The sequence below is a fragment of the Mytilus trossulus genome, chromosome 9 (assembly GCF_036588685.1).
Source record: "Mytilus trossulus isolate FHL-02 chromosome 9, PNRI_Mtr1.1.1.hap1, whole genome shotgun sequence".
Lineage (NCBI taxonomy): Eukaryota > Metazoa > Mollusca > Bivalvia > Mytilida > Mytilidae > Mytilus > Mytilus trossulus.
This window is the reverse complement of record NC_086381.1, coordinates 1,223,177-1,250,369: the sequence shown is the minus strand read 5'-3', so window position 1 is coordinate 1,250,369 and position 27,193 is coordinate 1,223,177. Positions and strand designations below refer to the sequence as shown.

At 31.2% G+C, this 27,193-nt stretch overlaps 1 protein-coding gene across 8 annotated transcripts in view; it reads right to left on the bottom strand.

The window, feature by feature from the left end:
- Window positions 1-27,193, bottom strand: part of LOC134684267 (ankyrin repeat and SAM domain-containing protein 1A-like) — a 74,917-nt gene that overhangs the window by 33,592 nt on the left and 14,132 nt on the right. For 6 of the 8 annotated variants that reach the window (XM_063543535.1, XM_063543534.1, XM_063543537.1 and 3 more), the window contains exons 3-15: window positions 26,061-26,217; window positions 21,509-21,583; window positions 20,688-20,909; window positions 20,014-20,089; window positions 18,959-19,066; window positions 18,059-18,338; window positions 16,854-17,158; window positions 16,353-16,379; window positions 14,772-14,836; window positions 12,825-14,031; window positions 12,161-12,330; window positions 11,684-11,993; window positions 10,027-10,056 (exon numbers count right to left, since the gene is read on the bottom strand). In XM_063543535.1, coding sequence (XP_063399605.1) covers window positions 10,027-10,056; window positions 11,684-11,993; window positions 12,161-12,330; window positions 12,825-14,031; window positions 14,772-14,836; window positions 16,353-16,379; window positions 16,854-17,158; window positions 18,059-18,338; window positions 18,959-19,066; window positions 20,014-20,089; window positions 20,688-20,909; window positions 21,509-21,583; window positions 26,061-26,217 — 3,032 coding nt within the window. The remainder of the gene's footprint in view (window positions 1-10,026; window positions 10,057-11,683; window positions 11,994-12,160; window positions 12,331-12,824; window positions 14,032-14,771; window positions 14,837-16,352; window positions 16,380-16,853; window positions 17,159-18,058; window positions 18,339-18,958; window positions 19,067-20,013; window positions 20,090-20,687; window positions 20,910-21,508; window positions 21,584-26,060; window positions 26,218-27,193) is intronic. The other 2 variants (XM_063543542.1, XM_063543541.1) reach the window with 2 other exon arrangements.

Sequence of the window (27,193 nt, the reverse complement as noted above, 5' to 3'; positions counted from 1 at the left end):
CTAGAGACTCAGTGCAGCCAGGATTAAAAACATATAAATGTGATATTTAACTGAAAAAGACCAAATAAATCTATATTTAATTAAAACTTACTTTATAATTAGTTGTTAGATTATAATCTCTTTCATGAACTTGATGTTTCAAATGCTAGGGAGGAAATGTTACGATTTCCTGTGTCATTCCGTTTTCGACAGGGTTTTTTCCACGCTTTTTTTTATTTGTGTCACATCCTTATTAACATCATGTATTTGATTACTACTGACGTTTTTGTTCATAAGGATTTTATAATCCACGATTATAGAAAAACAAAATGACCAAAGCTAACCACTAGCTTATTTTTATGTATGCATGAGGCAAACTTAATGTCCACACAAAAATCATCAGTAGCAACCATATCAAAACATTTGAAAGCTATAGTCATGATAGTAGTTGCAATTTTTATAATCATAATTGCAGAGGAAGGTAAACCAAAACTTCCCTGTATTAAAGACAGCAATACCGTAAAGGGATGTGAAAAAAATATAAATAAATTGGAAATAAAACTACAAACTTTTAATTTGACCATTTCAAAATATAAATACTTAATTTCAAATTTTCTCATCAGATATGTCAACCTGAATCCATTTTACATGTAAGGATAAGAAGTATATTATACTTTATCATCTGACAGATAGCAATGACAGGTGAAAAAGATGGAACCATGTACTGTGGATTCATTATTAATTGTTGGATACCAATTTTTGTGGATTGCGTGGGTACAGATGAACCACGAAATTAAATAGTCAACGAATAACAAATTTCCTATAGGCTTGTATTACATACTATGTCAAAACCATTAAATTATATATCCACGAACATGTAAGTCTCCCATAATCCATGAACATTGGTACCAACGAAAATCAATGAATCCATCTTACTTAATTTATCATCCAAGATGGCAAAATCCATTTAAATTCTAATTATAAACAAAGTAAAGAAAAAGATCTGTAATCACTTGACTTTGTAGATAATTAATTACATATTTCCTCTCCTTTAACATACCTGTAAAGGTGACCAGGTACAAACTCCTCTAGGACTACCTATACCTACTTACCAAACTCCATATATACATGTTCATATGTATGTAGTAAAATCCAAAATGCACCACAAGTTTACTTTATAGAACTCCAGACATATCCTACAGAAACATTAAAGACTTAAATACCTTTAAAATCCTAAGAGCCTTTATTCCATTCAAACAGTCAGCGTGGACAATTAAGAAAACGTCACGGTTTTGTGCAGTTACATGCTACAGGCAGTGTTAAGAAAAGTCATTAGACTGTGATAAAAGTAAGGTACTTTTAAAGTCAACTAATTACCCAGACAACTATTGATAAAGTGACAAGAAAAACTTAAATCCATCAAAATTAATAATCGGCTAACATTTTATTAAAAATCAATTTATTATATTGCCTGGCTGGTGTAGATATTGTATTACAGTTTCATTTCTCTATTCACCATGTTAAGGGAGTTCACATTGTGTACATCTGCAGCAACATGACATTTCATTTATTACTTTATTAAATTAAAAGTAATTATCTATTTCCAAAGGGAGGTTATTCTTCATATCAACCAAACATCCGCTGACCTGATGAGACTACATCAGTATTAATTCAGTATCAAAGACTCAATACAATAAATAATCACTCCATTCTGGTCTGTCAATATCAGCCAGCTTATCAAATAATACGGTCAAACCTGTTAATGAGGTCATCAATGTAGAGCCAAACCTCAAGGTAATGACCCTCTCCTGGATACACCCCAATTCAAAGGGCACCTCTCTTTCAAGGTCAATGTTTCACTATAGTTCTGACCACTATCTTGATATGCAGGTTTAACTGAACGTAGGGGACGAGAGGGCACCCAGGCAAAAGTAGGAGTAGGACTAGTAAAAAGTGTTATATATATAAATAAAGTTCACCAAATAGTGAAAGGGGGGAGGGGGGTAACCCTTCCCATAATCAGACGAGTTGAATAGTTGATGCCAAGTATGCAGGTCAGGTTTAAAGACTTCAAACCAATAGATTTACTTTCTCTAACAGAACTACCAATGAAGTGGCATAAAACCTTGCACAGAAAGGACAACCATTGTAAGATACATTTAAAGTTGTCAGAATGTTTGGCAGTATCTTAGATGTAGGTGTTATATAAATCCTGATTACATGTTGGTAAGAGAAGTTAATTTGACAGGTAATCACCTTATAATGTCAATCTTTCTCCACATGCAATATCCGTAATTCTTACAACAGTCTATAAGAGATAATTTTAGCTATTTTTTTTTTTTTCACAAATGAAAGGTGCCTAGATGTACATAAGAGAAAAGGGTAAAGCAGGTTTTTACATTTATGAATCTTAGCACAACCTTGTGTTACCTTTATCACATCCACATCAATAATACCATGTCAAAACACTAATGAAAACAAAGGACATAATAAAAGCAAAGTATAGTTGTTTTCCAAATAAGGTTCATAGGAGGCATATACACTAGATCTAAAAGATCTCTGACCAAAATTGTTTTTTTTAATTTTCTGATGCATCATGCAAGAGACGAATCAAAAGGAAATTGTATATCATATACCTGACTTGTTACAGGGATAACTAATCACTGCAGTTAGGTGCACAAACCATAATTCTTTTGATAACCTTTTATATTTCATCTGAAGAAACTTTAAACAAAGAACAGTCTAATTTATTTTTTACAATTAATCTGACCAGATCAAAGAGCTATGTCAGTGTATGTACAGACTACTTACTGACTCGCTTATATCTATGTGTACAAACAAAATAATCAGAAAACAACCTTGAGTAAATAATGAGAGAAGGTAACCCACCCCCCCTTAAATTTTTTGAAGTAATTTTTTTTATCAATTTTCTTTCTGTTTTTTCAGGTGTTCATGGACTGTATACAGTATGCCAGGCTAAAAACTTACTTATAAACTGTATAATTATCTGTTAGAAATGATCCTTCAGAAATTGAAATTATCCTTTTTAAACGATCCTTCAGAAATTATCCTTTTTAAATGATTCTTCAGAAATTATCCAGGTGGTCAATTAACTCAGGAAGATTTATTATCTTACTAAAATACACATTCAAACTGTCAGTCTAATTTAATTTAAATTCACTTCAAATTCTGTCATTTTATCAAAAGAAAGTAGCTGAAGATCTATCTAAATTAGGTTTGTAGTGTTCAATCAAGCTGAAATACACAGGAATAATTTCCGTAAATTTCAAGATCAATTTATCGTTAAAAACTGATTCACACAGACATGACAGAAGAAAGAAAGCTATATCCACAGAAATAAGTTTCCGTTGTTTGATCAATATTTATAAATCACAGGTGTTATAATCCAGGTGATATCTATCTGTTTGTGTAATACAGATGGTTTACGATAATCTTATAAAAACTTGTATCCAAATAAACACAATGAAGAATTGCACATCTTACTAATAATCGCTCTCGTTAAACATTCATCAATGATTTACCGAAGTCTGGCTTGTTTAAGGATGGTTGACTTCCAATAAATCCATACGTTTTATATCAATAATATTTACGATATTAAGTTTTCATATTAGACATAATATTTCTATTCACCATCCAGATGTATGATTTAGAAGTTAGATAAAACAGTTATTGACTTCTCCTCCGATGACGTGAACCAGCCAATTATACAGAAGTGCAACAAAAATCTTAAACAACTTGCACATACATTTTTGTGGAGTAGAAATGCACCTTGAGGCTGACGAAAAGCTTAAGTGCTACACCTGTAATAACTTCTAAATGCCTTCAGCAATGTAACCTTCCATCCTTGTGAAATCTTACTCCTATAACTGTCCAATCGTAGAACTTAAATACACATCATACTAAACACATTAAAACTATTATATTGACTGTTTATAGCTTTTTCTATAAATTTTTTTTATCCACATAGGAATTAAATCCATCAGAGTTATGGGAAATTAACATCCTCAATGTCAAAACGTGTACTTCAAAAACACTTTGTAAGCACTTGATAAATTGTAAGGTATAATTAGTAGTGGATGAATTGTAATTATCTATGGTAAGCAATAACTACCACTATTTAACATGTAACAATTAAAATAACTGCACTGTTAAATAATGTACTACACATTCAATGAAAATCTTTTCAAGTTGTAAACAAACTGTCAAATAGGAAGTCAAATGTGCATGTGCAGAGGTCAGAGGTTAAGATTTGGATCATTAGACTAAGGAATGTTATAGTAAATAATTAGTGTGTAAATTTCACACACTTTGTCAAGACAACTGGTGTTAAAGTAAGCTCATTAAGATTATTTTATCTTACAAATGATCCCCTTTGATAAGTAAAGTCACTTCAGAGAAGCTTTATCACTAAGTCTTATCTTTTTAATTTAAGTGAAGAAAATCTGTTCAACATAGGTGTTCTCAGAGTGTATACGAACCAGGACTTACTTGTAACACTTTAGAAAGGGAGAGAGCAGTGTGGCACAAACTTTCAGGTCAGCAATGTGTATTAAAAAAGTCGCCTCAAGTATAACTGGACCAAATACTATTATGTATTTCAGAAATGTAGGTGAAAATACACTAGTACTACCTTAATCAGCTTATTATTCAGGTTAATTGGTTTTTAAAAGTAAAAAATTTCTTTGTTGAATAAAGTAAATTCTTAAATTTGGATGATTACAGTATAGATTTTTATCTTTTTAAGATACATAAATAAAATATGTTATACCTAATCACATCTAGTTATGTAAAAGACAATCAAAACATGATTAAGATTACTTCACATCTGATAATGCCTGGGTGTCATTTAATTATAAAACATGATGTTTTGGTTTACTAATAGAAGAATTCATGCTTCTAAAGATATATATCTATTGTAAAGACTATCACAATCTGGAAGGGTAACACATGAAATACCATAAACAGAACAAAACAAAAATTCTGTCTGTAAAACTCCCCAATTATAATGAAATTTACAATTTAATCATAAAAAATAGTTTTTATTTCTTTTTGTTTTTCACTAAGAATACAAAACAAAAGCCAGACTTACCCAGCCTTTACAACATTGGTGAAAATATAATAAAATGTCCTTGGTGGAAGACTTAATTTGGTTATGTTTATTTTCTGTCTAACTTTTAAACCCCATTCACAATTGAAAAGTTAGAGAAATAATCTGTTTTTAAATATATTGTAACGAGCTCGCCTTTCGCTACAATTTTGGGTTCAGTGCATTAAGTGTCTCAGTTGCGAGCATGAACCAATATCGTTAATATGGCTAGATAACTCAAGATCTTCTAAGGATAAGTGATTTTATTAGCGGTCGGATAGTATCGACTGCATTAATTATAGTAATAGTAATAGTAACAATGACAAAAACAACTGGTCACATCTAACCACAATTCTTGGTATAGTTTTAACCACAATTCTTGGTAAAGTTTAACCTCAGTTATTGGTATACTTTAACCATATTTAGTGGGATACTATAACCGGTAGAGTTATTGGTATAGTTATACCACAGTTCCTGGTTATCATTAACCACAATAATTGGGTATATTTAACCACAATTATGGGTTGTAACCAATGTCTACTAATTAATTATAACTTAATTATAATTGCCATGGCTGCCTTCACCAAGGGTTCGTAACGTTCTGTGTATATCGACAGACTGAACACCCAAGAGTAATTTCAGAAGCCTTTTATAGTAGAACTGACCAATCACGTGATATCATAATACACTCATACAAGGTAAATCAGCAACATAAAGTCAATCATGTGAAACAAATGTAAACCTGTTTCCTATAGGTAAACAGGTCAACAAGAATAATTATTTATATATACACAATAGTAAAACAACATTATAAACATGGTGCATAATTAGAAAACAATGATAACATGAATAAGTTAATTGGTAGGACGTAACAATATCATTCACAAGTTTGTATAAAGCTTTAGGGGATGTATACTACAGGGTCAAAGTTCATACAACTTGTTGTCAAATTGACATGATCAATCATTGAGAAATAGGAAGTTTGTCTGATTCTCTGATAAAGGAGTTACATTGAATTAGTCTTTAATTAATAAATACATGTCAGTCTCAGGGTTACAAATTATGTGCATTTTCTCAGGGTTAAAAATCGTGTGCATGTTCTCATGGCCATTTTGTTGACATGGTGCTAACAGATAAAGGAAACATGGTATGGTGGTTTTTAAAGTTGCATTTCAAATGGCTGTTATGTTGTTATAATTGTGATAACACGGCACTGTTTCTGATTTAGCTAGCTGCTTATTTTTTTACATCATAAGTTAACCTCAGGCACCTTCACTTCTTTGTTTAAGTTATGGCCTTTGGATTTTACTTAGTGTAAAATTATTCACTTAAAAAGATAACATCTTTTAGAGCATCCATCTAAAGATAGCTTCTTTATAATATACAATTGAAAAATAAAAGAATTGTTGTAAAAAAGAGGCACAATATTTTCTAGAATCAAAAATTTTCTACAGCTTTATAAACCTATGAGGGGATTTCAGGCTCAACATCTGTTGATGGCTGTGTGCAGACGTTATTGTTTATTTTTGTCATTAGGTTGCTGTTTCTGTGTATCCCCCTCCCTTTTATTCATCAATGCATCAGAATTAGTTCTTTAAATATTATAGCATCCCCTCCTGCCTACCCAGCCTTTCTCATGTTTACAATTATCTCCATCTTAAAACTATCTAAATGACCTACCTTTTTGTTTACTACATGTAGTTTAACCTAAATAATTTATCAATGTTTTTATAATTCTTATCACAATATTATCATACTGTCAAAATAAACCAAAGTTGTCCCCCTTGTTATTCAACACTTTCTTTATAATACCAGTAAGTTTAACAAGGCAAATGTTATAAGAAGGCAACATCATGAAAACCTGAATAAAGTTAATAAACTGGAGAAAGCATGGCATCAACAGCTTATTTCAGTCATTTAACAAGAATTAAATGCTTCTCTCTAATTCTATTTGAGTGTAAAACCGTTGACTGAAGAACATTTTGTATGAAGGATGGAAGTTATCTAAGAAAGTTAAAAACTTCCATTTGTCTAAGAAAGTCTTATGAATTGTATAATATGATTGGGTAATTTAAAGAAAGACTCTATTTAAAATTATACATTTTCCTGACTTTAATCTGTCCAGAATATGCCCAAGACTAGTTTACACTATCTCCTACAACTTTTATTAAGTTTTAGAATTCATTCTGTCTATAATCAAATATATGATTCTATATAATTCATGGAGTATTGTTTCAGTAAATCTATTTCTGTTCTATATTAATAGATAAAACTTCTCTGTGATTTCAATCAGAATAAGAAATAGAATATATATAATAAGATAAGTAAGAAATGGATTTCTCATTATATATGTCTAGACAGGTATATCAATGGTCAAATCTAAATTACCTCTTCACTATCAAATAAACATCTGACCAAGTATTAATGTGTCAATATCTATCAGATCAAATCTTTGATTTCAGATGTAAACATACAATTTTACTACTAATTATCAGTGACCTCACCTGAACATAACTCTATATCTGTTTCATTAGGGCAGTCAATATTTCAAATCTAAGATCTTCTGTACTAAGGGGATGGATGTTAGTTGTGAATCTCTTAGGCAGGGGTTCAAATTTGATTTCAAGAATGAAAGGACATTCCAAATCAAGGATGCCAAGACAACTTTGACAACAAAATTTTACCCAATGTCTGAAGGTCAGATGGACAGAATGACACAAAGCATCAATCCATTACTAGACGGTCTTCCTCTAACTCTGTAAGCAATGCTGCTATGATACAATAAATACAGAAGACTTAATGCTGCTATCCATTAATTAATATACAAATCTAATGAAAAATCTGAGTAGTTCACTGATATTATGGGTAGGTATTTTCATGCATAAGAGTAAAATACCAGTTTTGACACATTTTAGAATTCAGTAAGGTCATTGACATTTACAGGCTCAGTCTGGACTTGAAATGTCTTGCAGGGAATTGTTTTGAACATTTCTCTTGCAATATCAACACTTAAGGTCAAGGAACAGTAAATGGGCTATGTCACAGATTTCATTAAAATTTGGCATACAACTCTGGCTCGATGAACTTCAACTGAAAATCGAAAACATAATGCATTTATCTCAATTATCATTTGAAATATTACTGATTGAATTCTTACAAAATGGGTGAACATTTGTATAGAAAGCAAATAAAATCGGCGAAAACCCTTTTAAAATTTGTCTTAAAATCGCCAAATCTGTAATTCTACTCCATAGATTTTTCTTAAAAAACTATATGTTGTTGATACATAAATTTCCGTTATAATGATGCAAAATAAAGATAGGGTCACCGACTTCGTTCTTACGGTATACATCATTTAAAGTTGCGTTCTATGTGGAAAAATCAAACAAAACGTCGAAATAATCGTAACGTTATCGCGTTGCAGGCCGTAAAACGTTGATTTTTGACGTTTTTCACTACAAACAAGGTTACAAATTGAGTATTAGGCAAAAAACGAAGTCGGTGACCCTATGATAACTTTATATCATTAAAACATAAATTTATGTGTCAACAATATATAGTTTTTTAAGAAAAATCTATGGAGTAGAATTCGAGATTTGGCGTTTTCAAGACAAATTTTAAAAGGTTTTTCGCTGATTTTATGTGCTTTCTATACAAATGTTCACCCATTTTGTTACATTTCAATCAGTAATATTTCAAATGATAATTGAGATAATGCATTATTTTTTCGATTTTCAGTTGTAGTTCAACGAGCCAAGGTTGTATGCAAATTTTTAGCAAAATCTGCGACATAGCCCATTTACTGTTCCTTGACCTTAAGACATTATAAACAGAAACTAACAAATGTGTTTCCACCCCTTTCAATCTACCAAATTTATTTTTTCATTAGAACTCATAATGAAACACTCATCTTCAGTTGATGCACACATTTTTTTGCACACTTTTTGAATATAACAAATATTATTACATTGGTTGCAATGAATTACATTGATTTCCCAGTTAGATAAAAATCGATAATTTCACATGTGAAATAAACATGGTTATTTCCCTCTCTGACGTCATACAACAATAGGCGTTGTCAAGACGTCGATAACATCGAAGCAAAACATGCATAGGAAAAACATATAGTTCCTTACATTTTCTACATTAATTTAAAATAAAAGAAGCAATTTGACAATGTAATAATGCTGCGCACTCGTTTAATCCATGCGTCGTTCGGTCACGCGTTGTCTTATTTTTTTATATTCAAGTACGGCGATTAGTTATACTATATATACTATATACTATATTTTATTCAATAAACTTTGTAAAACAATAGAAGTTTTCTTTGTTATTATTACAGCTATATGTAGTTAAGTCTAATTACTCACCCTCCCCCTTTTTTTAAAGAAGGAAAGATAAGAGAATTAAGTAACAGATTAATGTTAATCTTAATCAGATAGTAAAAATATGTCAAACTTTTGACCTTTTTAAACATATTAAAAATAAGAAATAAACTAAACCATATTATAAACTGGGTAGTTATGGGAAGAACATCGAAAAGGCAATCATGCACAATGTTAACGGAAGAAAAATGGAAAAACCGGAACCACAATAAAAATAAAATACAACAATACAGTTCTCAACAAAATATTATCACAATGGTTTGTAATTTCTTCTAAAAAAATACTAAAATCACTTATAATTGCATTTAAAAAAAATTTATATCAAGTCTGTGATTTTCTTACTTAAATCTAAAACCAAAACATCAGCATTTATGCTAACTTTCTTTTTTTTTCCATAGTGAAACTTTAAAATGGGCTAGCAAACAAGAATGATAATTTTTATTTAATTATATCCAATATTTTGATGCTTCTGACAACATTAATGGTTTCTATAAAATGAGTATTTTGTTGAGAATTGTTTGAACATTGAACGTTACAAAAGTATCATTGACTTACAGCTAGAAGAATCTCCGTTACTCAAAGCAGCTTAAAGCAGGGATAAAACATCTGATTAAAAATAAGTAAAAATAAAGCAGTTATCTCCCTTTGTCAATACACAACATAAATCACTCTTATGGTGCTGTCTTCACAAATCACTTGAAAAAACTTTCCCTTGTGGACAACAAAGTTCTACAGCAAAGGGGGAAATTTTCTTAAGAGGTTAAAGGCAACTAGTAGAGTTTGTAATTTAAAAAGGCCATAAAAATGGCAAAGGCGCTATTATCTAATATGCCCAGACAAGCACATACTTGAGTACTAGTGATATAAATGACAATAGCGCTAGTATTGGATATGCCCAAACGAGCACATACTCTAGTTCTAGAGAGAGAGCGTGATATCTACTGGATTTCTACAATTTTACGAAAACTAAAGAAAATCTTCAATTTCCCAAAAGTATTTGTTATAAAAAATAAATCAGAAAAAAATGGGTACCCTCCATTGAGTTTGTTGTGTCTCCTTTTGCCATCTGGAAAACCTACAAAAATTATCCAAATGTGTACAGGGAATCATATTCCTAAATGTTTTTGGTAGGAAAATGGCCATTTAGAATGTTGCAAAGTATGAGGGGGTCAATGAAACAACACTAGTTGTCACACTGTGCATCTGGTCCCAAAAAAAAAAGTTTTCATTAAAAAGTTACTGAGTTTCTCCCCTGGAAAATTAGCAAAAAAAATTTGAATAGGTACACAAAGCTAGCTTCAAGTATACAAATATTTTGAAAGTTGAAAAACTGTAGGAGAATATAAAACTGAAATGCTTGATCAAATACTGAAAATTAACTAAGATTCATCATCTGGAAACTAAAAATTATTTGAATGTGTACACAAAATGAGAAGCACATCTTCAATGTGTATTTATATATTCCAGAAGGTTTTCAGTGACAAACTGTAAGATAAGTTATTGACAGGAAATGAGTTATTGTAATGTCAACTTTATACTCTTTCCTAATTCATAAATCCTATGTTGTTTGCTAAAACCTCTGTACAATAGTTAGTTCATTTGATAGATTTTGCAAATAAATCAGCAAAAATTTCATATCATGAACTAAACACAAAAACTGTGCTGCATAGTATGTTTCAGTGCAGAGAAATAAATTACAAATTGCTCACACAAATTAAAGTTTTACTGAAATAGCGAATAAAAAAGAGAAGATTTTTGCAAGAGGGAGAAAAAAAGAAAGAACATTTGAATCTTGAAAGAATAATTTAGAACATTGTATATAGGTAAAAATAAGGATATCTGGTAGTTGACAAAAAAATATAATATAAACTGATATAATCTTGTACAACAAACTTTGGAAAAATTAAAAGTTTGATATCACCTGTTAAAATCTGAAATCAGGTAGGAATCAATCTCCAAAATATGAATATAAGAGATTAGCTGTGGAAAAGCTATCTCCTATTAATATAATGGATACATGTAACTCTTTCCTTTTTTTTGTTATTTGTAATAAGGAAAACAGTTTCACATTTTCCTCTTGATAAAAATGTGAGTAAAATCAAGGATAAAACTTAATGCCTCCTCCCTACAGTGTGCACATAATATGGGTATTAGCAATGCTAGTTAGACAAGTTGACTGTTTGTGAGAAACATGATTTTGAAGTTGACCTACCAGCAAAAGGTTCAAGGTCATCCCCAACTAATATTTCTTGTCCTCCACTTCCTGTACTGGTCCGAGATGACTTCCTTAAAACAACAACTTCTTCTTCATCTTTCTTGTCATGTGACCTTCTTTCACTTTCACTTTCAATGTGTTCTGTACTTTCCTTTTGTTTTATAGGAACAATGTTCTCAACTTTTTGTAATTTTGCCTGATCACTTATTTCTTTGGTATTTGATTGAGATAAATTATCCCCAGAAGTTTTCCCATCCATTACTAAATCTTCTGTAATAGTCTCTATATCTCTTGATGATCTCTTATTCTGAAAATACAGAGAAAATTCAATTATATGAAGAGTTATCTTTCCTTCTATAAAATGTGTAATTGTCTCTATCTTTTTATAATAAAATTCAAGTTGAACCAAAACAAAGATCTCTTATAAACAATGGCTTTCACAGTTTCTGGTTTAGAATTAGTTTGTTGACTTACAGAAGGCACTTCTATGTCTGCTATTTTCTGTTCTATCCCCTTCCTTGCTGTGTGTGGGGACGGAGGTGGGAAGTCAGGTGTTGGTGGTTGTGGGTAGCCTGTTGGCGTCGTAGGAAATCTGTGCTCCGACAACCTTTTCTTGGTAAACTCTAATGAATGAGGCTTTGGTGCTGTACAAAAAAATCAAAATGGTTAAACATACATTATACTGAACCAATCTTTATCTTATTCATTAAAAAAAAACATGCTTAAATCAAGTTGTGCAATTTTATAAATTTTAACAAATAAGCAACAAATTACATTAAAGTATCTACAAAAAGATACAATTCTTTGAGCATCATTGAACACAATTTGAATTAAGCTTTGAATCTTTGTAAAGGATAGATAGATGTTTCATGTCTAATATGAAGTTTTTCACAAATCATTTTGTTATAAATTAGGCAATTAGTTTTCTTGTGTCTTGTTTCACATTTTTCATGTTGAGCCTTTTCATAGCTGACTATAAGGTAGAGCTTTCTCTTTGTTTAAGGCCTTACAGTGCCTGAGTGGTCTATAATAGCTTACATCTACTTTATTAGAACTCTGGCTTATAGATGTCTCATTGGTAATTATCCCAGTGCTCCTTATTTTCATATATAAAATATGTAAAGAAATGAATAAATACTTTTACACTCATCACAATCCTTTGGTTCTCCTGATCCATTAGAAATCCTTTTCTCATCTACCACTAAATCTTTGGTCAGATCACTTAGACTGGATTTTGGTGGCAGCTCTGGGGGCGATGAATCAGCCAAGGGTTTGTATGATGACTTAGGTCGAGGTTTTATTTCTGGTCTAGCACTATCTGTACCTTTGTTTTCTTTGTCTGGACTAGATAAAACAGAAACACTACTTTCAGTCTCAACATTTTTTTGTGGAATGTCTGTATTTTGTGGAATGTTATTTTCAGTTTGTAAACAGTTTTTTGGAATGTTATGTTCAGTTTGTAAAGTATTATCTGGAATGTCTACTTTTGAATCACTTTTTTCAGGAATGCTTTTATTTATAGAACATGATTTACGAATATCACCGTCTGGAATGTCACTATCACAGTTATTTGATTCACATAAGTTCTCTGTCCCTGGAATGCTTTTACAGTCATTACTATTTTCCTTACTGTCAAACACTTCAGGGATTGTCTTATCACTTTCACTATCAATCACAGACAATGACAATGGGTCTTTACTATGTATTTCATCACTTGTACTGGTCTGTCCAAACCCCGTTGAAGTTCTGTCTAATTTAGTTGACCTAGACGTACTCTGAATTTCTCCCCGTAATTCTGTACAATGAGATTCAACTCTCTCAGTTCTGATGTCTTTTGACGGGGATGTTGGTTCGCTATATTTGGTAAATGGCACAGTTTTTTCATCATCAGCAGTTAACTTTGAGGAGCGGTATTCAGCAGCCATGCTTGTGTTTGTGTATTCAGGGTCACTAGAAACAGATTCGGAAGCAATGTTTTTATTTGTATATTCTTGGTCACATGACCTAGATTGAGAAATAGAGCCTATATTTGTATATTCTGGGTCACACGACAGAGATTCAGCAACAGCACCTATATTTGTATATTCTGTATCACATGACGGAGATTCAGATGCGGTACTCATATTTATAGATTCAGCATCACTGCTATCTTTAGACTCAGTTTTAAAGCCAGAAAATAAAGCATTATAAACGTCTTCAGTAAAACTCGATTCAGATTCTGTTTTTTTAACATTAGACATGGTCTCATATTCCTCTTTATCTATTTCTTTAACGTTAATTGGACTCTGCTCCATCTTCCTGGACGGTGCTGGACTCTTTTTCCTTGGAGGTTTGGCTGGTCTTTTCTATAAATAATAAAAATATTTCTATTGTTGTACAATATTTATTTTGTAAATACAAATATCTTTTATCACTGGGTTGTACAATAAACACTTTTGAATGTATTAATTATAAGAACAAATAAGTTATGGTATTCATGGCCTCATTTACTATTTCTTGATACTGTTAATTTAGAAATTATTGTTTGCATTTATTACAGCATTTTTTTAAGAATGGACAAAAAACAAGAATAATTATATATTGTGATTTCAGGAAAGGGTCATACAATATCAAAATGCAAGTTCCTAACACTCATCTAGCCACATTATTAACATTAATAAAAAAAATCATTATAATTTCTGAATTTTCAATAACTGCTAAAATTTGGTTTACTTGCTAACTCAAAATTTTCCTAATTTGATATTGTTTACTTTTTTAATGACAAATAGTTGGGTGCAAATAAAAATAGATGATTTTATCATAATTTATTATAGCTTCTTTGAATGACTTACAAATGGTTGTCCTTTGTTGCAGTGTTACATATTTGTTTTCTATTTATTTTTTTGTACATATATTAGACCGTTGATTTTCTTGTATGAATTGTTTTAAATTTGTCGTTTCTTGGAATTTTATAGCTGACTATACAGTATGGGTTTTTCTCATTGTTGAAGGCTGTATGATGTCCTATAGTTTCTGTGTAATTTGGTCTCAAATGAAGAATCTTCTTTTATAATATAACTGATTTTGAACATAGCCTAACTCATACCTTTTTTGAAGCAGGACTTAATGTAGAACCTTCTGTATCGACTGGTTTGGTCATAACAAAATATCCTGAAACAATAAAAGATTTATAAGAAGAAATATTTAACTTAAAATGTTTAAATAAGTGTAACCAACTTTATACAGATTTACAGGACATTTTCTTCTGATGGTTCAATGATGAAAATTCCCTATAAAACCATTCAGTAACCTTTTTTTTAAGTCAGTTATCTGTTATTATTTTACCTTTACTTTTCAGCCTTCCTATGATTATACCTTTGAAAAATCTTTGTATTTAACCAAGTTCTCATTAGATGTCTTGAGTGAATAACCAATAAATTATTTCTAATCTGTGTCTGTAGAGATACATACCCAGGAATTAATCATCAGTATGATTTGTTAATATTATTTCTTTTAAATACATTACTTAGCTCTGAACAATGCTGAAACTGATCAATTTGTATCCTTTTTTAATCTATTTTTATTTGACTTATGTAGACTGTTTTCTCATTAGTAATCATACCACAGCTCTTAATTGCATATCAACAAATAACAGTCAGACAGGACAATTATAATGTCCCCTAACTTAAAAAGCTATACAAATATTATGAGTATATATAAAGCGCTATGCATGCTATTAATTTGTTAGTTTATGTCTTTCCTCCAATTTCTCTCGACCTGTAAAAATCAATTGTTTTTAAACTCCACTTTCAATTGGAAATGGGTTTGAAAAGTTGCTGTTCAGAAGCATTTTTACATGTTTTAATTTGACATCTTGATTTCCACGAAAAATATCAAATAATTTTAGTTTTATCGGTTCAAGATGTATTCAACTCAAAATAATATTGCACTGATTCTGAGGTTTTGTTGACAGTTCTACATTTTTTTTCATTCAATTTCTATGCATCAATACTCTTTATTGTTTCTTCTAAGGAATATCATTCAGTCTTTCATTTCGTCTGGTTTATTCAACTCCTAACATTTTTTATTATTCAAAATAATTTATGAAGAATCTCACTTATTCACGAGTAGTTTCCAGCGGAATATATTGAGCATGTTGAGTGTGCTATTTCTGTTCTATAAATGGTAGATTATAAATCGGATTTAAGATTCTATTAGGAAGATATTCATCATTTTATACTGCAACATTTTTATAACCAATACTTTCCCTTTAGGACTTCAATTACATTCAACTCAAAAGCTAGCTGCATAACTAAGCATAAGGCCTATTCCAGGTAGAATTAATGAGAAATTTCCTGGAAGTGTCCATATTTAGGACCAACAGTCATCTAATAAAATAACAAAATTTGTTGATTCTGAAGATTTTTCTATAAATATTGTTTTTGGAAAATTCTAATTAAAAACAATTAAAAATTTTGACTTCTAAGCAAATCTCAGCAAATAAAGCTTGCCTAAATTCAATTAATTTGGATTAAGTTACTTTTCTAAAAAGCAGCCAAATTAGATATATAATTAAGTGTATCTCACAGTTAAACTGTTGATCAACTTTATTATAATTGTGTATTTTACATTAGTATTAAGTATATATTTTTTGTTTTTACAAATCCAACACCTTTGAAACGTTTACCTGTTGTTACATTTGCATAAATATCTTCTGAAATGACCATTAAAAAAAGTAAAATAATGTGCCAATAAGTATTTTCTTAGACATTTTAGTTTTTAAACACAATTTGCCATTGAAAGCGTTCACATTACATTTATCATAAACTTATTTCTCAATAAGATATTATCTAAGACTATAGGATCTGATGATTAAGTTAGTCACAGCCATTTTGTTTGTTATTTTTGTGGTCAAATGAGAACTCAATTTTTCTTGAATAATACAACAGGAATTTAATGAACTGAAAATCTCTTACTTATGATCTTGTTATATCTTTTAATACAGCTTATTGTTTTTATTTTGCATTACATCTGTTCATAATTGTTAACACATGGTAAGTCATGGTTTGAGTTTTCAGTCTTTATCAGAATATTTTTCTTTACCAGTATATTCTGAATCAACACCATCCCTTACATGGTGGAGGACCATCAAATGATCCCTGGCTTTTAGATCAGACCGGTGGTTTACCTGTATATTCTGAATCCACAGTCCCCCCTTCACATGGTGGAGGACCATCAAATGAACCTTGACTTTTAGATCTGACTGGTGGTAAATCAGCTACGACCATATCAGCAGTTGGTGACATAACTTTTGGTGGCAGGATTGGGATATCATCTGTCTTTGGTGGCAGAGGTGGCACGGAATCTCTTTCTTTCTTTGGTAAATCTGGTGGGTAATGTTCAAATTTAAAATCAGGAGAAATAGCTTTTGATTCTCTTGGTGCTGGTTTAGGAGGTGAGATACTTCTAACTGACACTGGAGAATCGTCAATTCTGTAAAACACAAAATTATGTAGCTGTTATGTATCTTAAAAACAAATAAGGTAAATATGAGAAACAGAAATATGTTGACACCTAAATGTCTTCATTTTTTTTATAGAGTTGCCTTTTAAGTGAAATACACCAAAAGCATCAGGAATAAATATAATCCATCTCAATAATTTATACATGATTTAAGTGAACATGTGAAGTTGATATTGATATATTTTACTTACTAGTGAATGCATGTATTTTTTAAAAAGGACACATGGTTAACAATAAAATAAATATGTTTCAATCAATCATGGAATCAAAAGTTTTAACATCAATATCTAAATGTGTTTTTGTGTGTATACACTGTTGAAGGGGCACTCACTCACAAATTTCTGTGCACAGATTTGACTTAAATTATCATATTCAATATAAACATGGACTTTAATATAAACATGATAAATATATTGTGACCTCATGCAATTTGATTTTTATATGTCTGATTGATTTTATGTTATAAAACAAATAATTAAACATTTTTATCTTAATAAGAATGATTTTTGCGGAGCAAATCAGTCAACAAAAAAGTTCACATTTGTTTCACTTTCAATGTTGACATTCTTTCCTTTTTAATAGCAGAACACAAATTATGCATGCATAATCAATATCTAGCTAATGGGTTAAATTGAAAGTCAAATGATGACGGATTTAATGAGGTCGGATTATTCATTTGCAAGTGAATAATTCATCAACATATTTCCTAGCTCAAACTGATTTTATTGAATCAAATTGGCTGCTAAAAACAAATTTCATTCTTTATTTTACTTTTATTAATGATTCAACCCCTCAAATCACATTCTAATTTATTCATTTCTCGAAGCAAGAATATATTTCTGACATTTCACCTGTCATGTTGATTTTTACCTATTTCTAGTTTTATCGGGTTTGGTATACAAGGCAGACTTTCTCTCCTCATCACTAACAGCATCACCAAGAGACAGTCTGGGTTTAGGTACAGGTCTGGTTTTGATTTCTGGTTCTTCCTTTCCTTCTGGTTTACTGCTGCTTGTTTGGTCTTTGGTGAGATCTTCCTCAACAGCAGGTGCTAATGGTGGAGGTGTTGCTGATTTCACATTAAATGATGTGTCATACACATTACCATCATCATGAGGGTCGTCTGCTGCACCAGATATCATTATGTGATCTGTTATGGAGAAAAAATAGGACTTATATTCTGGATGTATTATTATTCTTATGATACCAATTTGTGTGGATCTCATGGGTACACACATAAAGTTAAATGTTTGTCATGTTTGTCTACGGACGTTTTCAAAACCAGGAAATCAAATATCCACACTAATACAATTTTTCCTCAATCCACGAAAAACTTGCCTGCATAATAACCTAACTTTATAATAATGTACAATCTAAAATATATGTATTGAGCATTGAGCATGTTCTTGTTATTTTTTGATGCATTTCATTTTTAGTATTTAGCCAGTTTTTCATAATGAAGGAAATTTTAGTAATGTTCTATCTAACTTTTGTGATGATCCTCTTTTTTCATAATGTTAGGCTTATTTTATTTGTGTTGAACCAAATTTTTTTTGCAAGATTAGACTGTATTGTATAGCTTAGATTTTCGGTTGAGCCAATTTTTCAACACATTAGACAGTATCGTACAATCTAATTTTTGTGTTCATCCTGTTTTTCATAATAAGAGACAATAACGCAAAATCTAACATTTGTGTTGGGCTTGTTCAATATCTGTCTGAGAAAGTAAGTTAAATTCTATATTTTTTGTATGCAATGCATTCATGTTACCTCTGATAAATTTGGCAATTTCAGCATATTTCTGCTGTGACTGGTCATTCTTCAGTACAATCTCTAGAGCTGTTTTACCCTCTCCATCCTGGGCATGTATATCTATACCTAGAGTCAAATACATATATTGCCTTTTGATTTTTGATTTTCCTTTTTGAATTTTCCTCGGAGTTCGGTATTTTTCTGTTTTTACTTTATACATATATAAAAGTGTTAGATATAGGAAGATGTGGTATGAGCGCCAATGAGACAACTCTCCATCCAAATAATAATTTATAAAAGTAAACCATAATAGGTCAATGTATGGCCTTCAACATGGAGCCTTGGCTCACACCGAACAACAAGCTAGAAAGGGCCCCAAAATTACTGGTTTAAAACCATTCAAATGGGAAAACAAAGTCTAATCTATATAAAAAAAAACAAAAAACGAGTTAGTATAAATTAATGATTATTATACATTTCTTAAAATGAAATTTGTTATATGATATAAATAACAAGCAAAAGCAAATCATTGCATTATTTCACATTTTTTTTCATTAATAAAAACTTAGCAGCAGTTGATTGGGGGTGGGTGTAGTGAAGAAAAGAGGATTTCAAAAGGATCTTCAGTGGTTGAATTGCTGGATCGATTATAAAAAAGAATGATTTTTCTGTGCACAAATTGTTTCAAACTGCAAATTAAAAGTTTTTACTTTTTTTGTGCATGTTATTTTTTTTCGGCAGACTGCAAGTTTTGAGTATTTGTTGTGAAATAAATAAAACCAAAGCATGAGTGCTACAAAAGTAATTGCTGCTAAGTCAATGTTTTTTTTATTATTTGCACAGGTAAAAACATTTATTTTCACTCACATTTCTACCTTATTCATCGAAGACAATAGGAAAGCATGAAACTTGCAAAATACATCTATAAAACAATGTTGTGAAACTTCACCAATTAATCATTGTTTTTAATGGAACTTGTTCTAAATCCATTAATTGTAACAAACAAACAAATATTATCACAGGGGGGAAAAGAATATATTTTGACCATGACAGTTTACACTCATATTTCTTACCTTTTTCGACCAGTAACTTGACCACTTCTGTTTTACAGTACATAGCAGCAATATGGAGTGCTGTTCCACCGGTCGTCTGCAATGAAATGAACAAAGTATTCAACAAATATCTAGCACTTGTTACATATACATCTTAATTATATATATATGAAACAATTTCAAAATTTCACTGACAGTATCAGTGTTCCTATATTGCTTCAATGTGACTTTAAATATTTAGAATTTTCCAAGTTATAAAGGGAAATAACTGTGACACACTGATGATACAATTTGCCAGAATTGCTATTGTTTTGTACATAAATCAGGCTGTTGCTTTTAATCATTTGAATTGGTTTTTTGATTTGCCATGTTAAAGTTTCTATAAAGTATGAGCTTTGCCCATTGTTAAAGACTGTAAATTATGACAGAAAGGCAGGCACTAATGTACTAATGCATTACACGATACCATTAATTTACTGACAATTGTCAACACAAGGCAGCCAGAAAGAGTTTTTGTAGAGAGTATGGTGTTGTTATATTGTTTAAAGGAGAGCTTGGTACTGACTTTTGGTTTGATATAAATAACCTGCTTCCATTTATAATTTAATAATTATTTGTACATGTCATCAGACAGGAGTCGACAAGAGATAGTTGGGGGGAAGTGTAGTGTAATTATGTGTTGAAAAGGTACTTACTGTTGTATTGATATCATAACCGGCCTCCAGTAATGTACTGATAATTTGTACATGTCCACACGAGGCAGCTAGGTGTAGGGGGGAGTGTGATGTGACTGTATGCTTGACCAGATCTGGGTTCTTGGTAACCAGTAGCTGAACCACATCATGTCTTCCATACTGGGCAGCAAGATCTAAAGCTGATTGATCTTTTAAGTTCCGAATAGTAGCATCAACGTTGTACTGAAATATATAATATAACAATGTGATATTATCAATCATTGATGCTTTATGTTTTACTTCAAACATCAACATTATACTCAATTATGAATAACAGACAAATATTCAGCACTTGTAATGCAATTTTATTTTCAGTGGTAGCTAAAAGCTGAACCTTTGTATACTAGAACTTTCATTTTAATGGGGGAGAAGGGAGGAAGGAGGGGGGCAGTCTGCTTTGTTTTCAACCTTTGCCACATTCTGAAAGTCAAGAGCCTGTAAATCAATCATTGTCATTTGTTCCTATATATCATGTTTGTTATTTTGAACTTGCAGAATAGGTTTTGAGGACTGGTCAATGACTTATCTATCATGTCTATGCTGACTTCTATGTCATTTTGTCTCTTGTGGAGAGTTGTCTCATTGGCAATCATACCACATCTTCTTAATTCAGGTGCCTAGGTGGCCAAGTGGTCTAAGAAGTTACTACTGTAATGCACGGTATTTGCCAGTCTTCCTAACAAAGGTTGATGTTTTTTTCTTGGCACTTGGGCTTCCTCCACTAATAAAATATGGTTGCCATAAAATAAAGAAACAAATTGTCCTAGAAACAGAAGTTTTACCTGTAGGAGGACATCTACCACATCTTTGTAGCCATATTGGGCAGCCATATGTAAGGCTGTGTCTCCAAGACTGTTCTGTTAAAATAAAAAAATATAATTCCAAATCATATGATATACAAATTAAATAACTAAACATCATATCTTAACATACCTTTTTGGTCATTGTTATGATTTTGTTTGCTTGGTTTTTTACCAACCTAAGTTTTGCCGTTTATTATTTCAATTCTATTAGCATATATGTCTTTTGATTGTTAAATGTTATCTGAAAAAATTATTTATATAGAATTGAATTTCTGGATATATGGACCTGTGTGAGGCGCAGTGACTAAGCATTAAAAATGAGCAAATGTGGAGATTGAATTTTAATGAGATTGTGTCTGTTTGGGGATTAAAACAAAATTTACAGAAAATTAACAGTTTAAACTATCCTAGCAGTACAGTATAACCATGATTACAAACAAGCTATTTGTTCGATGTTTAAGCATAAATCAGACAATTGATTTTCTGTTTTGAATTGTTTCACATTTTGTCTTAATTACGATTTATACACCCTAGTCATGCTAGTACATGTATTCAAAATGGATTTTGTTCAGTATTAAAGGCTGTATACTATATTCTAGCTGTTTAGATCCACACACTGAAGTCTTCTACTTTGATATTGCTATTGGCAGCCATACCCCAATATTTTCAGATATTTGAGCTGGTTCTTAAACCTAAAATTTTTCAAAAAAAAAAACCACCCTCATCATTTTACATGTTTAGAAACAAGCTTAAGAAAAATGTAACACTCCTAGAATAAATATTACTTAACCTTTTGTTGTTTGTTTTAGTTTAAACATATTTGTTTATAGTGGATTGGGAAACAAGTTTTGCAACTTATATCAATCCCTTTCCACTTTGCGGGTGCGAGTGCTGCCTTGTAGCGGCATTAGCCTACTCTTTTTCGAAATCTACAAGGGTGTCTTTAACGTGCAAGAGATATGGCTCTCTCTTAACACGGGTCAGCCATTTATCGTCCCCTTCTGACGGACTATCATCGTTTCCTCAAGACCATACTCGCAAATGGTGTCATATTTTGTTGTTTGTATGATTTAGGGGTTAATATTACAATCATTAGGAGTGGTAATTAACCAATATTTGTTTCTAAATTTTCCAAAGTTCAATCAGACAACTTATCTGCTTAACAGTTAATCTAAAGTGTTCACCATTACAAACATTCCATATCAGCACATGTGTTGTAATGAGTCACTGACTCACAAGCCTATTGACTTATCAGGTAACATTCCCTTTATGGTAAAGCTTCATATATAAAGCTTATAGGTCAATCAACTCATAAATCAGATTTAAACGTTATCTTTGTTTATATAAATATATAATCCTTTTACACAAATAAGCTGAAAAATCATCCTTATTTTTATAAATAATAATTTCATGTCTATTGTGCAATTTTCAATATGATCAGGAAAACTTTCAAATATTGGACTCCAGCACTTTCTTAATTTCTTAGCTCAAAATTAAATTCAAATTATGTGTAGTTTAAAACTTGAGCAAACAAGTACATGGCTAACTTGGGCACCATATTTCCCACCAAATAGGTCACCAGAATTGTACATTTGTTATACATTTGTACATGTAAATGTAGCTGGCATCAAAAATACTAGACTATAAATTTTAATCACCAAACACTTGTTCAATGTACCAAAGACTCATCACATCAGTAAAAGAACATTATGCAGCAACCATTTGATTTTGTGGGGGGGGGGGGGGGGCTATGGGTTTTTTTTCTGTGCAAACTTTTTTTTTGCCTTCATCGAAAGAACAATCATGACAATCTACAAAAAATGATCTATTTTTTTAGCGACAAACCGAAAACAATTTTTTTCTTTCAATTTTAGCATTACACAATGTACATATAGTACCCCAAAAAAAAACCATAGCCCCCCCAAAAAATCAAATGGTTGCTGCCTTACTGATTTGTTTATGTGTTACATATTTGTTTTTGTTCATTTTTAGTGCATAAATTAGGTCATTACTTTTCTTGTTTGAATTGTTTTTCATTGTCAATTCGGGGCCTTTTATGGTTGACTATGAGGTATGGACTTTGTTCATTGTTGAAGGTTTTACAGTGACCCATAGTTGATAATTTCTGTACCATTTTATATAGATCTATTTTGGAGATGTGTCTCATTGACAATCATACCACATCTTTTTTTTATATATCAGACAAAGCTGTTTCCACAACAGAGATTGTACAGAATAAAATTCAGTTCTTTTAAGAAAACCACAGCAAACATGTAAACCATAAAATTGAGAATTGAAAAAGGGAATATGTCAAAGAGACAACACCCCAAACAAAGAGCCCAAAACAGCTAATGGCCACCATGCAATGGGTCTTCTATGATAGGCCTGTAGCCAGGAATTTCCAAATAGACTTTTTTTGTACTCACAAACTAAACTTTAACAGTCACAATTCAAACAGAATATTTACTTAAACAATGCTTATTTGTTTTCAAGGGAGGAAGAGGGGTACGTCTGGCTACTGGTATGTACGGAGCAAGAAAATCCAGTACCAGGAGGCAGGCATCAGCTGTTTTCATATATATGTTGTAAGGATAGGGTCATCCTACTTAATTTATTATTCAGCTTACATTCAAATTGATTCAAGTGGTGATAAAAGAAAACTAATTTAATTTCCATTGAAATCCAGGAAATAGTAGTCTTGGTGTCAGATAAAAGGCTGTGTCAATTTATTGATGCTACTTTCAGTGGGAGTCAGAGATAAAACTTCTCTCATTAATACATATAACAATGAAAATACAACGATACAGGAAGAAAAACAATGCGAAAGTCAAGAATTTAACATTTCAAGGAAGTAATATTGTGTTACTATTTTCAGAATAAGTACTAGTAACAATAAATATCTCTTTTCTGTTATGAAAAGTGGTTTTATAGAATAGAAATATTCCAATTCCACTCAACCTAATTGAAATTGGAGTAACTGCTTGTTGAAACACAGATTTTAAGAACAAAAATTTTACATGTAGACTTAATCTTGGTGGTTTAACATGTTTAAACTTCTCTTCTTTCATAATGATTTTTTTTCTATATTTATGTTTCTAAACAACTTATAAGATTTATTTTTTTAAATTAATATATAGACATGATAGACTTCTTTTTCTGAAATTATAAATAAGTATTGTACTTCATACTTCATCTATATATAGAACAAACTGGATGCAGGGCTCACGCTACCAGGCGAAGTGGGCGAAGAAGTCGCTTTCCCGACCGTCACTTCGCTTTCCCTGACCCCCAAAAGCAAAAAGAAGTCGCCCTGTTCTTGATGATACTCGCTTTCAGTCGCTTCCGTCATCGGACATTTTCAATTTTTACCATGTTGATGAAACATCAATTTTTTATTGATATTAAAGAACTTTAGACATAAACGATTCATTATCTTAAGAAAAGAGGTTGAAGCATTGTCTTTGAAGTCTGTAGCATGTTATTTGATAAAAATACAACTTGTTATCACTTCGTGCATTTCCGCTTGTTCCGGTGCTTGTTTATACTCGAAAACGTACATCAACCTATATTTCGGCGGCAAAATAAGTTTGTTTCTTCATTGAAACGTGATACAAGTTGCCTACAGTAAGTGTTTAATCCATTTATTGCATTAAAAATGTAATGTTCCCTTCCAAATAACTTGTCAAACATCGTTTATTTTTGTAAATTTTCTTGCATTCGTCCGCCATTGACCGATTTCTAAACTACGGATCTCTACCGGACCAGCTGTGACCAAAATCCGTACTTTTACAATAATAACTACGGACGCAAGAATGGAACAGCTGAAAGAAGAATATTGATCCCAAAGGGGAAAATTACGTATTCCACACGAATTAAAAGACTTTTGGTTACATCTAATTGACTGGTGTATATAATTCTCTATATTTTTTATGGATTGTTTCAAACTATTGATTAAAGTTGTTTAACTCTGAGACTATCATGACTATTATACTATTATCAATATATTATGGCCCAGCTTAATAACTTTTATTTTTTTAATGAAAAACACAAGATAGTTTTGAGTTAAATTGTAATTGATATATTATAATTTCTTTACCTTTTTAAGATAAAAAAATATTTTTTTTAGTGCTAGATACTAAATATTTAATTGGTAGTTTCTCACAAGAACCTGAGTAAAACTTAACAACTTTTAATTTGAAATGTTGCTTTAATTGTATACTCAGATATGAATTGAACATTATAAAAAGAACATTATTTACATAAGACCCTTTATTCTATATATGCTATAGTATAATCCAAACATTGTAGCGCACCACGCGAAAGAGCACTTCTCTTTCAAATCTCACCACTTCTCCCTATCAGTTTCAAAAAGAGAAGTCACTTCTCCCTATAATTCTGAAGTAGTGTGAGCCCTGGGATGGTGGCATTTGAGAATGCAAAGAAAAGTTATGAGATTTCAGCGCTACCTTTCCATGCTGCAAACTTTGGAGAAATATATACTGGTTCCCCATACAAAACATTATACATTTACCTGTACATCTATAGGGATGATAGCATTAGTAAATGTTAAGAAGAGGGTACAGATTTCATCGTATCCTTTCCATGCTGCCAAGTGTAGTGGAGTACAGCCACTGTTATCTTTGGAACTGACCGAGGCATCCAGGGTCAACAAACATTCTACTGCTGATCTGTAAAAAAGTTACAAAGGTTTCACATTTCTAAATATGAAAGGTTATCAGGTATAAAGTTGACATAAATTCAAAATATTCTTTAATATTTTTGTTTCAAATATTTATAAAATTTGACTGATGGAATAATATTTGGCTATTATATCATTGTATATTAACAGTCGGTAAGTTATAATTTGTCAAAATAAATTCAATAACATCACTGATATTTTATTGGCTTGCAAGTCAATATTTGAACTCATTTGAATCTGTTTTATTGTCAACTTCAATTTGACCCTTTACTCAGGGGATGGGTTTTGCATGGAGTAAGCATATTTAGTGTAAAAAAAAGAAAAGGATGTCAACATTGTAAAGGGAAACAAGGCAGCCACTAGAGAGAACCCTTTGGTGACTGATTCTGCCAACATAATTAATTCCAATACTGGCAGAAATTACATATGGCCTTGAAATCAAACAAACCTAGAAATTTCAACATTTACAATAACACATGTGTAACCATTAGAATGCTTTGGAGATAATAATTATGGTTTATTTGAGGGCATCTTGTCTAAAATACACATCAAATGATCATACAGTATCACAAGTCCATGCATTTCTAATTGTGGTTTCATTTGGACTTATTTTAATTTGAATAGACATTTTAGTATGTTATAAATATATTCTGAGAATGGGATTTCAATGATTTAACTTTAATTTGACTGATGTATATTAAATAGGTTGAAACTTAAAACTATTTTAGTACACTTTTGACACCTTTTAACAGAATTATTGTATGACAATCTTTTTCTTTAAATCCATAAAAGAAAAGACATAATCTGTATGTAAGAATTAAATTGGAGGTTATATGTTTCTACCAAAGATATTATGAATATGACATTTGTCTTTTGAAATGCCCACATATACTTCTTTTAATCTGTTCACATGGTAACAAATTGTTACTTTATGATAACCATGATAACATTATAGATTATTATTG